General features: G+C 31.7%; 1 protein-coding gene across 1 annotated transcript in view; it reads right to left on the bottom strand.

The window, feature by feature from the left end:
- SLC9B2_1 (Sodium/hydrogen exchanger 9B2) overlaps positions 1-14,127 on the bottom strand; it is a 62,475-nt gene that overhangs the window by 11,402 nt on the left and 36,946 nt on the right. The window contains exons 3-4 of the mRNA XM_012941927.2: positions 9,404-9,815; positions 52-337 (exon numbers count right to left, since the gene is read on the bottom strand). Coding sequence (XP_012797381.1) covers positions 52-337; positions 9,404-9,815 — 698 coding nt within the window. The remainder of the gene's footprint in view (positions 1-51; positions 338-9,403; positions 9,816-14,127) is intronic.

The raw sequence follows: 14,127 nt of genomic DNA, 5'->3' as shown, positions 1-14,127 counted from the left end.
TTAAAAGATCAACGGTAAAGGTTGCAATTTAAATTATTGATGAAGACTTACGAGTTTTGGTGGTGGAAAGAAAAGTAATAATATTCCCACTGCTGCCCCAAATGAAGCACCTATGATTGCTTCAAGTGGTCCCCAAAATAATGTATTCACTAAACTTTTTTCTGTGGATAAAGCTACACCGAGGGCAACACCAAATCCAGTAATCGCAACAACATCATCTAAACTGGAAGCAGCAACAACAAGGGTAGGTATACCTTCAGCTACACCCCACCCTGTAACTTCCAGGCGCATCATATTTGGCACTATCACAGCTGGTGATACAGCTGCACAAACGAATCTATAGTTATAAAAAATGACAAGTAAATTATTATTAACTTTAAACAAATAGTCTAATTTGTCTTGTAAAAAATATGCTGCATAAAATAGTTAGGAGAATATCTGATGAACTCACGCAAAGGGAGAAACAATGAGATTTAAGATAGCAGGTCTTGGATTTTAGAACAAAACTAATTCATCTATGCGGTAAAACAGCTATTTTGGCATTACAGATGGTGTTAATTTATGGAAACTCTAATCACTAACCCTAACTTCTAATTTTCCTACTAACAGTAATGAGATGCTCCATAAACATAGTAAGATTATATTTAACTGAATAATTATCTATTCGCTATTAAGTAAACCAAACACATTTGTCAGCAATGAAGATTTTTCCTGCATCGAATTCACTTTCAAAAACTGTTTAATCGTTTTTATTGAAGATAATTAATATGATAGAAACGTTTAAATGATTGTCATTTATCCATTGAATCCCCTCTAGAAGAAAAAAAGTAAATTTCAAGATCTCGTTTCTAGACATACTACTTGAAAGGAGAAACGATTAGACTATAAACAGGTTCATTCATGATAAATCTACGTAGAATGGACAGATAATGAATTTTCATTGCTTTAGCCTTATGAACAGAGAAAAATTTCATTTATTCCCCCACCTCATGTATCATAAATATAAACACAGAAAGCAGAATAGAAGAGAAACTTCAGTCATTAGAAGCTAGTTTTTTTTATTGACTGAAATAAATATGAAACAGGAGTCATTTAAAAATCATGAAAAGATAGGAGAACATATATACTGTTATGGGATTTGAACGTAATACCGAGGATAAAATTCTATGATGTCAAATGACCTAGCTATGAGTGGAAAACGTTTGTACAATTTTATTGCACGTGTTCTACTCTAGCAACCCACTGATGGACATCTCGGTAAATTCAATTTACTTAGTTTGACCAAATACAGACAAGTTTATTTGTTCCATAGAGGCTGTTTATAAAAACTGTCTCATAATACGTCATCTAGCCAAGTAAAGGACTACGTATAATTATAAAATATGCTCTGGAATAAACAGTCGACTATGATCATGAAGTATTGAACTATAGATTTTTTATCATTAATAAATCTGAACCGAATTTTTAGAAAAGTGTTTGGACACGTCTCTTCTGTATCACAGAACAATTGCTAATAGGCATTATGGAGCCACATTCATGTGTACAAAACCAATTTGTCAGATCTAAGCAAAGATGAATTGTGGCTCACAGTTGAATCTAGGACGCGCGTTTCGTCCTATTTGAGATTCGTCAGTTGGATGTACCTGCATCCTAGGGTTAATGTCCAGTGTGGAATTCGAACGCAGTAACATTCGCTCCAAACACCATCATGATATCCACCTAGCTACCGAATCTTGATAGCCGCTTGGTTGTGCAAAGAGGTTAAGTTTCAATTCATTTTTGTATTTTTTTGTATTATTTATTTATCAAATCTATTTACTTTTTATATGCCAGTTTTCCCCATATTTCTATATTTTCTATTATATTCTATTTCTTCATTTATTTAACAGATAATTATCAGTTTAGTGTTTGTGGAGATCGTTAAGTTTTTGATTGAGATTAGACGTTAACACCATTGGATGCCGGTTCAGTGTTCCAGTAGGTTGAGCGTTCGCGCGCGAGACTGAAGGCCCTGGATCCGAATCCCGCGATCCTGATCGTGGATGCGCACAGCTCAGGAGTCCCATAATAGGACGAAACGGCCGTCCAGTGCTTCCAGGTGGTCTAACATCAATCGGTTCATGATCTCAATCAAAAAAATAATATATAATTATTATCACTTCTATCTTAACATCATATATTTTCTTAATCTTCTTAATTTGTCTTACATCCGAATATATTCCGTTAACATTCACCCATTCTATTTATTCCATTATTATTACAATTATTATTATTATTATTATTATTATTATTATTATTATCTGATCACCGTCAATCAACTACTAGTAGCATGTTGAATAGTCTTCATTAATCAACTTTAAAGGTTGCACCAAAATCACTTATCACGTAGTTTTTTTATTGATATCATATATCTCACATATATCAATATTTCACTCATTTATTAATTATCTATTTTACCCATCATTATAAACTTCATTCCATGGAGTTTTACTCAATATGCGCATAGATACTAACGCAACAACAACTAATCATCACATTAATTATCTTATGATAATATATAATCTTGTAGTATTTTTTAAAATGAAATCATTGGGAAAATTAAAGAAAATTTCATTATCTAATCAATAATATTTCTGTTATGTCCTGATAAGAATAAGGAATGGCAACTTTTGGGATCCATTTATAAACCAATACTATGCGTATATTTTTATCTTATAATTGTTATATAACTAACCTATTCATATTCATGTCCCTCTTATTATGAGATTTATTTTGACCTATGAACTATTTTTTTACGATTTACCATTCTTGAATTATTTCCTGTCTATTGATTGCTACCTCCCATGTTCACAGCCACATTTGGCTAAATCTTGTACAAATGTTGTTTCATATTTTATGGTACGATGTGATCTGTCTGGTTGGTATATAAACCCAGTATACTTGAAATAAATGATTCACATCGCAGATGCTGAGATTGGTGTTCTGGGCTTAACTGGCTGTTGTAGGCGGAAAGCAGGACCAATCAGGACTCTAGACTGTTTGTACGGGTTTTACGCGGCATTGGTCCGATCGATTATTCACTGCTCTCTAATTGGCGGTATCATTACGTTATCGTTAACAGGACACACAGGCCACAAGTTATAACAATTTCATAATTTTATTATAATGTAATTATAATCAGAGAAAGGTTTTTGTGGATATTATAGTAATTTAATAGTTGAATTCATGAGTCAATTGAAGCTAGACTACCATGAAAAGCTTGAAATCACTGGATGGCCGTTTTGTTTTAGTATGGAACTCTTCAGAGAGACTGATAGGTCTTGAGTTCGAATCTCACGAGGTTGGATTGTGGATGCTCAATGCTAAGGAGTCCCATAATAGGATGAAACGGTCATTCAATGTTTCTAGGTTTTCAATGATGGTCTAGCTTTAATTAACTTATGAATTCAACTATTAAATAACATAATTAGTTAATCGAAACTATTTATGAATTTTTAGATTATAAGAAGTGATAATTAATTTTAATTGACTTTTTAATGAAATTGATTTATTAATAAATAATAACTATCTGAAGGGGTTTTATGGAGATTGTAGTAATTTCAACAGTTCAGGTCATGAGTCAATTGATACTAATCAACATATGCTCACCAGTGACTGGCTTCAAGAGACACATCCTGGAGTTCTAGTGAGAAGCAGTGACCAATGGAGTTCAACCAAATCAGTTGTGAGATAATAACTCACTGAAGACAATGGTGAATGTGTCGCTCAATTTCGTGAGTCATTTAAAGTTAGACATTAACACCATTAGATGCCGATTGGCTCAGTGGTCTAGTGAATAAGCGCCTGGCGCGAGACTGATAAGCCCTGAGTTCGAATCCCGCGAGGCAGGATCGTGGATGTGCATTGCTCAGGAGTCTCGCAATAGGGCGAAACGGTCATGCAGTGTTTCGAGGTTTTCCATGGTGGTCTAGCTTCAATTGACTCATGATCTCAACTGCTGTAATAACTATCTCTAAAGAAATTAAATAAAAACTAATGTAGAACTATTGATTTTTTAAAAACCAAAAAAAAAAATCCTCAAAAAACTTACATAGCCAGTGATAGGTGAAGACATTGGATAGAGGGTTTACAAATGATATATGTACATGTTAAAGTGAACTAATATATATATATATATATATATATATATATATATATATATATATCAATCTTTTAAAATTATTCTATACACTATTTTGACTTTATTTTTATTCATAATGAAAGTTTTAATTGGCTAAATTATCTGTTCTATTATTATTGCTAAATGATAATTTGAAAGTTATATATAGATTATCTATTATACATATCAACAAATATAGATAGTGAAACTGGCTTCTTTTTCCTTTTCTTAAGTGATTCCAATAAAAAATAGTTGCTAATAATAATGTAGAAATAAATACGGAGGTGGTTTTGAACAAATTAACAAATGACTTTATAAATATCAAAAGTTAAAATGTTTGGTAATGAAAGATATTTTAGAATATCAATAGTTGAGATCATGAATCAAGTGAAGCTAGACCACTATGGAAAACCTCGAATCACCGATGGTCATTTCGTTCCATTGTGGAACTCTTTGGCAATGAGCACCTCCTCGCGGGATTCGAGCCCGGGACCCATCGGTAAATTATGAACAATACTAAAACAGATGAACAAAATAGCTGACTTATTTTACAAACTGATTATGTAATAATATTACATAATTACTGATTAGATTAATTAGCTAAAAATTCTTGGTCAACTATGTGTAAACTACAATTAAATTTCCATCCTAGATTCGTTATCTAAATCTTCCCATTGATGTTTCAGACTACAATTGATTAGTATGTTATTGGCATATATACATTCAAATTGGATGAAATACACGCATTGAGTTCCAGTCTCAGAGTGAATGTCAACTCTGGGATGAAGTTGCATCCAGCTGACGAGCTTCGAGTTGGACGAAACCAGCTTTGGATCATTTAGCTACTATTAAACTGCATTATCAGTAAATACTAAGAAACTTAAATAGATTCAGTAGTTTAGTATTTTGACTCCGTTACTGTTTAAAATAAATTATGATGAATGAAATCACAAGTAGATTTAGCTAATCTTTGATTTATTCTGGCTTTTCATTCAAATGTTATAGATGTATGTATATATAGAGACAGAAATGGCATGTTGTTGAAATCATCTCTATATTACTTTTTGTTATATACTACTTAAATCATATTCATCTTCCATATAATGACTTACACTTAATGATTTAGAACACATTTACAAATCTTTATCACTAAAAGAAATAGATAAATGACAAAATTGATACATTTTATAATGAATTTTCCCTGTAGGTGGTTAAACATTTATTGAAAGATATTACGTGGGTGTATTATATATATATGACTATTTATAATAACCTTTGTCAAAGATTTCAGTCATTCATAAAGTTGTGACTATAACTAGAACATGATATACCTCACTCTTCAGTACACATTAAGATTACTTAAAGAGTCTATTTATAAATAATTTAATAACCCACATTGTTCTGAACTAACATTAAACAGATTCTAATTCTTTTTAATGGTTGGGATTATGAGTTATTTGAAGCTAGACCACAATGGAAAACCTTGGAGCAGTGCACGGCCATTTCGTCCTATTATTGGACTCCTCAGCAGTGCACACCTACGATACTGCCCCCCTCGAGGTTCGAACCCAAGACCTATCGGTCTCGCGTGCGAATGCTTATTTACTAGACCACTGAGCCAGTCGGTATTCAACGGTGTTAATGTCTAACTTCAACTAATTGATGAAATTGAGTGACACATCCACCATTATCATCCGTGAGTTACTATCTCACAACAGACTAGGTTGAACTGCATTGGTCACTGCTTCTTACTAGAACTCCAGGATATACCCCTTGAAGCCAGTCACCAGTGAGCATATGTTGATTCATATCAGAAGGGGTTTTGTAAATGTTTACTCTATGGTTAATATGATATATTTCTATTAATTGAATGATATTCTTTTAGAAGTAATTTAGATCCCCTTACTTACTGAAATTTTAGTTTTCACCGTTTATCTAAATAAAACTTGAAGAATCACTTAATCACTTTAATATTAAAGATGAATGAATTTCAGTTTGAATCATCTCTTTATCATATCTTGGAACAGTTTATGGAAAGAGTTGACTTTCCACACTGATATTGTCGATTATCCATTAATTTTCTATTTTAACTTTGAATGTCTTTCATATAAAATCAACGCATAAAATTCAATATAAAACATAAGAAGGGAAAGATTCCCTTTCTTATAAACAGATCATCAAATAATAGATAACCATTAAAATTCATAAATAATAATGAGAGAGAAATCTGTTGATTAGTAATGTGATACAGCTAATATGTCATAGTTAATTTATATTTTGTTTATAGAGATGGTGATTATTCATTTACCTAACTGGTTATAAGATATCAAACTAACTCTTATATAAACATGTCTTAGTTTTTTTTCTTTTACATACAATTATATCAGTAATTTCACATACACATTGAAAACTCTATACTCTAGTAGATGAAAAGACAAATATTTATGTGTTTTCCATCAGCTCTTAACACATTCACTTATTAGGATAGTGTAACACTTCATCAGTATGTTTAATGATTATTTAGAAGATAGGAGACTTCATAATGATGTTCTAAATGATTTAAAATGGCTAATAAATTAAAATCATTCTAATTTATTGTGCTTCTTTAAAGTGATATTCACTAAACAATTAAATTTCTTAATGTGTACTTTAAACCAACAATTCTTATTTTATAACGATAAACACTACTACTCAGATACTTATATTTCTTGTTTTCTTTTTTGTATTTTCATTGATGGATTATTATTGTATGAGTTCATAGATTTTTACCAAGAGATTGTGTAATTTTGTATTTGGTTACATTCAGTTGTCCCTATATGTGTTATCGTTCACTATACTCCCCCCCCTCCGATAATCACCTAACACTTCAAAAAAATTGTGCACAAGATATTAAGTCACTTAGATCAGTGATCAAATACATGATTAATTAGTGGTAATTGATCAGAACTAAACAAATATTACTCTTCTCATCAGTCTGTGATCAAGCAGTGTAAATGATTGTATTCTTTTAAAGTAAATTTTATGTTTAAAGAATATGATGAATTACCGGGTTGTGTCTCTTAAAGGCTTATGTCACTGATATTTCTTCATTTTTCAACTAATTCGTGATATCCAAAAAGATTCTCAGAATTCAAATTTCTTGAACACTTGGCTTATGGCTAATAAGTAACAATCTGTGATCATCTTATTCTCCTATTACGTTAATAACAAGTAACTTAATGATATCAAACGTAAATCCCTCCAGATTCAAATGTTGAAAAATCCAACTGTGTGGTTTGTGTATTCATGTCAAAGTGATGAAAAACATACTTTCTGCTTTCTATTTTGTGAATTTCTGCTGGCCGTCTGACCTGAAACTGGATTTTTTTAAAGAAAACAATGAAGTACAATATTATAAGAGACATGATCTCTGAAACATAGACGTTGTTCTCACAGCTTTCCCTTGTTTACAGTATGAAGGGATAACTGTTGGATAATTACATTGTTTACGTTCGCTTACAAGGAAAAGTAAACCAAGTTCAATTACTCGAATAAACCATAGAAATCGCTTCCATTTTACAATGATCGGTATGATACCAGAAACACGGAAGTAAAAGAGACTGGAGATCACTTCAACCAAGGAATCTCCAGCGGTACTCATATTATAAATATTTATATACATATTTGTATATATAAGCAGAGATGGATGATGGATTGCAGTGGATTCCAGGACGCGTGTATTATCCTATTTGGGACTCGTCGGCTGGATGTACCTGTATTTCAGAATTCATAATCACACGATTCCCAACTAAATGTTGCCTTATTGTTCATCTTTCATATATTCTGCTCATCTTTAACTTGGACAACTGTGAATATCTATATGATCCGTTTTTCGGTAATAGTAAGGAGATAGTGAGCTCAATATATGTTCATTTACTCATCGTAAAAGTTAAAACTTAATTTGCTTTTTATGGCATAATTAATGATATTTGTTTGTTTAAAGATCGTCATCATATTAAACGACTGATATTTGAACAAAGAATATTCTTTTCGATAAATTCTTTTCAGGTTCTACAATTACATATCCAAATTAATAATCCGAAAAATGGCCAGGATAAGGGTAAATGCATCGTGTAAGTTAAAGAATGTGGATTTAGGATTGTCAAACAAAATAGAATAGCTAAGTGGATGAGGCGATAGCGTTTGAAGCGAACGGTACTGAGTACCGGAGTGGACATCAATACTGAGATGCACGTACATCGTGCTGACGAGTTCCAAATAGGACAAAACACGTGTCCTGGATTCCACTGCTAGCCACTATCCATCTCTACCTATAATACTTGTGATTTAAGGTAATATCGAGCCAATCGATACAGGATGCACATATGCCAATAAGAGACTGATCAATTGTAGCCCTAAGCAACAATAGGAATATACAAGCAAACAACACCAAGTGAATTTAAAATAAAATAAAATTGTTAATGTTGAATATCATTAAATGCACGGCGGTTTTTGTATGACCCGTATGGAATGTTAATTTGAATCAGCTTATATGTTAAACGAAAATGTTAAGTGATCCAGAATAAGTAATCAGAATAAATATGCGTCAGATAGGGTGAGAGAAATAATAGTGCAATTACAATTCTATCAAATATTTAGTGAAAGACTATTTTGTGCACAAAATTATTATAAAGACATAGTAAGGTGGAATGAATGCTAAGTAAATGAATCATGTATTGGGGAGATTAATAATGATGTTCAACTAATAGTAATAATAATAACAATAATGGTAATAATAATAATAATAATACAAAGATTTGTGGATAATGATAACAGACAATTACATTTAACTATGAAATGTCGTAAATACAGTAGTGCAATTAGGTCATTCAATAGCTAAGATTACTAATAATTAATTGGCCTTGAGGTTGACCTGGCGAGAAGTGGTCGAAGATATTTCTTTTGTACGCATAGCTCCTATTTTTTAATCAGGATGGCTACTACTTCAGCCGTTCGAAGGACTTTAAGTCTGACAAGCTTTGGCAAAGAATTACTGACCCAATAAATAATTTACAATATTTATGTTACGGAAATTTATTTCACAGAAAATTTAATTGATTTTTTAGGTTAACTTTTATAGGCAGTATAATGGTTAACACAAACTTTCATGCAACAAATTCATTGACTACTTGACAAATACTCACAAGAAATCTATCAAATTATTTACATATCCACCTTACTTTAATACAAAAAATTAACACTTACCCTAATATAGCTCCCCATGACCAAGGCCATCCAATCAAAAAACGGCTAAATAGCATCAAAGATGTCGCTTCTGTAAGGCATGGTATGAATGCAAGACGAAATACGCTACCACATACTTGTTTCAATGCTTGAGGATCAAGACCCAAACCAGCCCGAGTTAGAATTGTAGTCAAAGCAAGTTGTCTTAAAATTCCAGATAAAACTGGATTTACCAATAAAAGAGCAGCAAACTGAGTACGTGGATCAGTTATATTAAAAGGATATTCCTTCTCATTATAAGAAGTGGAATTCAATAAACTAGAATTGTAACCATAAGGAACACTTCCACTTGGTAATTGACCTGTGTGGTAAATCTGTTCCGGAATCAAAAGTCCACCAATATTTCTCAGAAACAATCCTCCAAGTAACATACCTATTACATGTTAGAAATCAAAAAAGAGACATAAACGATAACAAATTTCAATAATAATCCTTTTTGCTTTAAAAAAAGTGAACAATACAATCAGAGAACATTTAAGTTATTTATCGATATGAATAACACTAGAACAAGGTTGTAATAAATGTAGATAACAGGAGTACAAAATAGTAACTATGAATACTCTACTCTTAAAGATTAGGACTATCTAAAAGTAACTACTAACTTCACCAATTATTTTCATATTCATTAATGAGAAATATACTTACATATTTTTGGCTTTAAACAAATTTACATATCCATTCATTTCCGACAACGTTTAGCATTTAATATATTGTTATTTAATAGACATTATTTTGCCAAACGTTTGATGGCTATTTTGTCTGATGGATTATTAAGATGAACGTTCTAATATATAAATACCATTAGTTCTATATTGTCTGTTTACATGATTAACAATGTTTACTTTCAACATTTTAGTTACAGACGATACTATGTATGAAACTTAAAGAGATTGTCTTTATTCTGGGAAACACATATTTACTGAAATCTAAAAAAACCCATCCGTTATGTCTGTTTTCAGACCAAGTTTGATAATAGTCTAAGTTATTTTTCTCCAAGATTGAATTGTCTTTTGTTTTTAACTTCATTATAGTAGGTTTTTCTTTTATTGTATAAGATGTAAATTATCAAAGCTGGTCAATAAAGATGTTTAAAACGATCTTTTATTAAGTCTTTCAAATACTGAATTTGTTTTACTGTCATGACATATTTTTGAATTAGTTATTTCACAAATGTTAACCCAATCTCAGTTATCATCTCTCTTATTGATTAAAAACCTAACATTATCTTTCTATTTAGTGTTAAAACAACATTTGAAAGTTTGTTCATAAAGACTGAAACTTAGAATAGAAACCAGACTTTTAAAAAAAAAACAGACTTCGTTGACGTATTTTATGAATGTGTACATCACAAGGAGTTGACATTTTTAAAAACTGCTATAGATTTAAGAAATTTATTCTAAATATTTTAATCAGTATTGAAATTAAATTAACAAACTTAACAAAGGTAATGTAGTGTGTGCAACTTATATTAACATAAGTAGTATATGATGTTAGTCGTGAACAGAAGGTCTGGAAGCAGAGAGACAAGAGGATCAAACAGAAAAGAATGAAACCAAGATGCAATTTCTATGAAAATGTAAGAACAATGAATTCTGAGTCATTTTGAGACAATTGGTGGACATTTTGCAAATTAATCATTTACTTTATGATTGTTAGATTTTATTAAGAAGTCCTGTTATTTTGTGTTAAATACATTCGACTGTCTCTACTGGTGTTCTTGTTCACTACAGTACAACTAGGCAATAAAAAATCTATCAGAGAATATATAATGAAAATATTATACGTAAATTAATCTCCCACTATGAAACTATTTGTACATAAACCATTTAACCACAATTATTATTCGGATAAGTTTATGTGTACACATCTTATTTAGCTAGTGATTAGTTTTTTATCACTATGGTAACAAATAGTATAATCTTTTTTAAAATTTAAATACTGGAATAGAATTCATAAATGAAGAAATTGATAATATCACGTTTTGAAAGACAGTGAAATAAATAAAGTGTTTTTTTCTATTAAAATAATTAAAAAATCGAGCAAAATAATAGTTATTACTAATTAATATGATTTGTATTGGTACAGCCGAGAGTGAGGGAAGTCAGCCCCCCCTCTGGAAATGCTCTCACATGGCCACATGCATACAACCACTGCCAGAGAAGTCTTACTCACTGCGGCATTACTGTTGATAACGAAATTGAGAGGACGGAAAGCAAATGTCCGGCGCTTTAAGCGGATTGGTGGAAATCGAGGTTCTATCTAGGAGAGCTGGAAAACCCTGATTCAAAACCAGTGGTGCATACGGGCTCCAGTATCCTGAAGGAATAAATAAAGTATGAACCGATCGTTGGTGACCGGCTACTATGGGACTACATCTCCTGGTGTTGCTCCGCTGCCTTGTGGATTAGACATTTAGTTCGAAGGCTCCAGGTGTGCCTCCTAAGGAAACCACCTGCTCTGGTTTGAGCAACCTGCCAGTATCTCAGCCTTCACATAAGTCGAATGATTTAAGTAGTGCATATCTATTTGGTGCCTCGTTGTACCAATGTTTATGTGTTTAAATAAATATAAATATAAATAATATGATTATTACATACTTGATCTTAATTGCAGTTTATTCAAAATCAATAGGGATTACGGTGTGAAATTCTCCAGTTCTTCAATGCTTATATTTTTGTTGCTACAACTTTTCTTCAGAAATTTATATACATAGAGAACATAGTTAATTATTCTATTCTAAATTAACATTTTAACGGTTGAGGTCATGAGTTAATTAAAGCTGGACGGTCGTTTCGTCCTTAAAGAGTTCCTTGAACGCTTCAAGCTGTTACTAAAATCATTAAATTGTACTAGTCGATCACATCAATTAGAATGTAAGATTCGATTAGTTCATATCACAAACTGTTTTCTTTCACAGAGAGATTATGATTAATCGGAGAAGAAATATAAAGAAGATTGAAATAAGCTGAAGGATTACATATTTGTTAAAGATTGAACAATCAATTTTAAAGAGGACATTTTTGATGAAAAGCATGAAAGTTGAAGCGTTCAAGTATGAATTAAGGGAAACGAATGGAATTATTATTAGTTTATATTCTGTTTATAACTGGAGCATTTACCAGTATAGGGGTTGTGGAGATTATTACGCTTTCGATTGAGATCATGAACCGATTGATATTAGATCACCGTTGGAAACCTGAAAGGACTGGGTGGCCGTTTCGTCCTCAACAGTGCGCATCCATGAGCACGCTCGCGGGATTCGAACCTAGGGCCTTCAGTCTCATTTACTGAAGGATTCTTTAATTATTTACTTTTTTTCATATATATGATACATCTTGAAAACCTTTGATATATCAAAATTCAATAAGTTGATGAAAAACGTCTAAAAAGTGAACAAGACCTAAAACGTACTCCAAAGTCCTTTAGCACATACTGATTTCATTATATTCGTAGTTGAAACAGCACATTTTAAAAATATATATTAAATTTGAAGACTCAATCTTTCCTATTCAACACCAAGTTCACTATTTGCTAAGTGATAATAATAAAAAAGGGTACCTCCTAGTTTACATTCTTAACATTATCAGAAAGTATTATATTCAAAGTAAACGAGCTAGATTTACCCGTGAACAGAACACGGGTGGGGAGAGTCGAATGTATTTAACACAAAATAACAGGACTTCTTAATAAAATCTAACAATCATAAAGTAAATGATTAATTTGCAAAATGTCCACCAATTGTCTCAAAATGACTCAGAATTCATTGTTCTTACATTTTCATAGAAATTGCATCTTGGTTTCATTCTTTTCTGTTTGATCCTCTTGTCTCTCTGCTTCCAGACCTTCTGTTCACGACTAACATCATCTACTACTTATGTCAATATAAGTAGCACTCACCACAGATTCACCGTATAAAATTATTTCGGTTTTTAATGAGAACAAAAATGTAAGGGGATTTCATCATATGTTTCAACTTTTATTACTTATTTTTCCAAAGAAATTGTAAATAGGAAAATATTTTCCTAATCAAAAAAAAAAAAAACAACATCAAGCTAATTTGTTTATTCAATTCGATTTATAGTTTAATTTTTAAAGATTCTAATTGTAAACATTAACCAGTATTGAGATGGTGTAGAAGATTTGTAGCTCAAATAGATAATTTTGAGAGAGTTTTCTTTTCTGAACAAGACCAAACTAACCAGCTCAAAGAACAAAACTCCATCAGAATTAAACAATAATTTTTAAATATATTACGTAATAATAAACATTTTTGTAAAATCAATTTTATTAAAAATTATTTACAATTTGTTACCACTATATAATTATGTTTACTTTATTCTGAAATAACATCGTTAATGGAATAAAAATAAAATGTATACTGAGAGAGGGGTTATGTAGATATTATAGTAGTTTAATAGTTGAATTCATGAGTCGATTGAATGTAGACTACCATTGAAAACTTGAAACCACTAGGTGGCCGTCTCGTCCTAATACGGAACTTATCAGCAGTGCACAACTACGACCTTGCCTCGTGAGATTCGAGCACAGGACCTACCAGTCTCGGTGGCGCAATTGCTTGGATTGGTTGAAGTTAGAAATTAACACCGTTGGATGCCGACCGGCTCAGTGGTCTAGAGGTTAAGCGCTTACGCACGAGACTGATAGATCCTGGGTTCGAATCTCAT

The sequence above is a fragment of the Schistosoma haematobium genome, chromosome 1 (genome assembly GCF_000699445.3).
Source record: "Schistosoma haematobium chromosome 1, whole genome shotgun sequence".
Taxonomy (NCBI): domain Eukaryota; kingdom Metazoa; phylum Platyhelminthes; class Trematoda; order Strigeidida; family Schistosomatidae; genus Schistosoma; species Schistosoma haematobium.
This window is presented reverse-complemented; position numbering and strand designations above follow the sequence as displayed.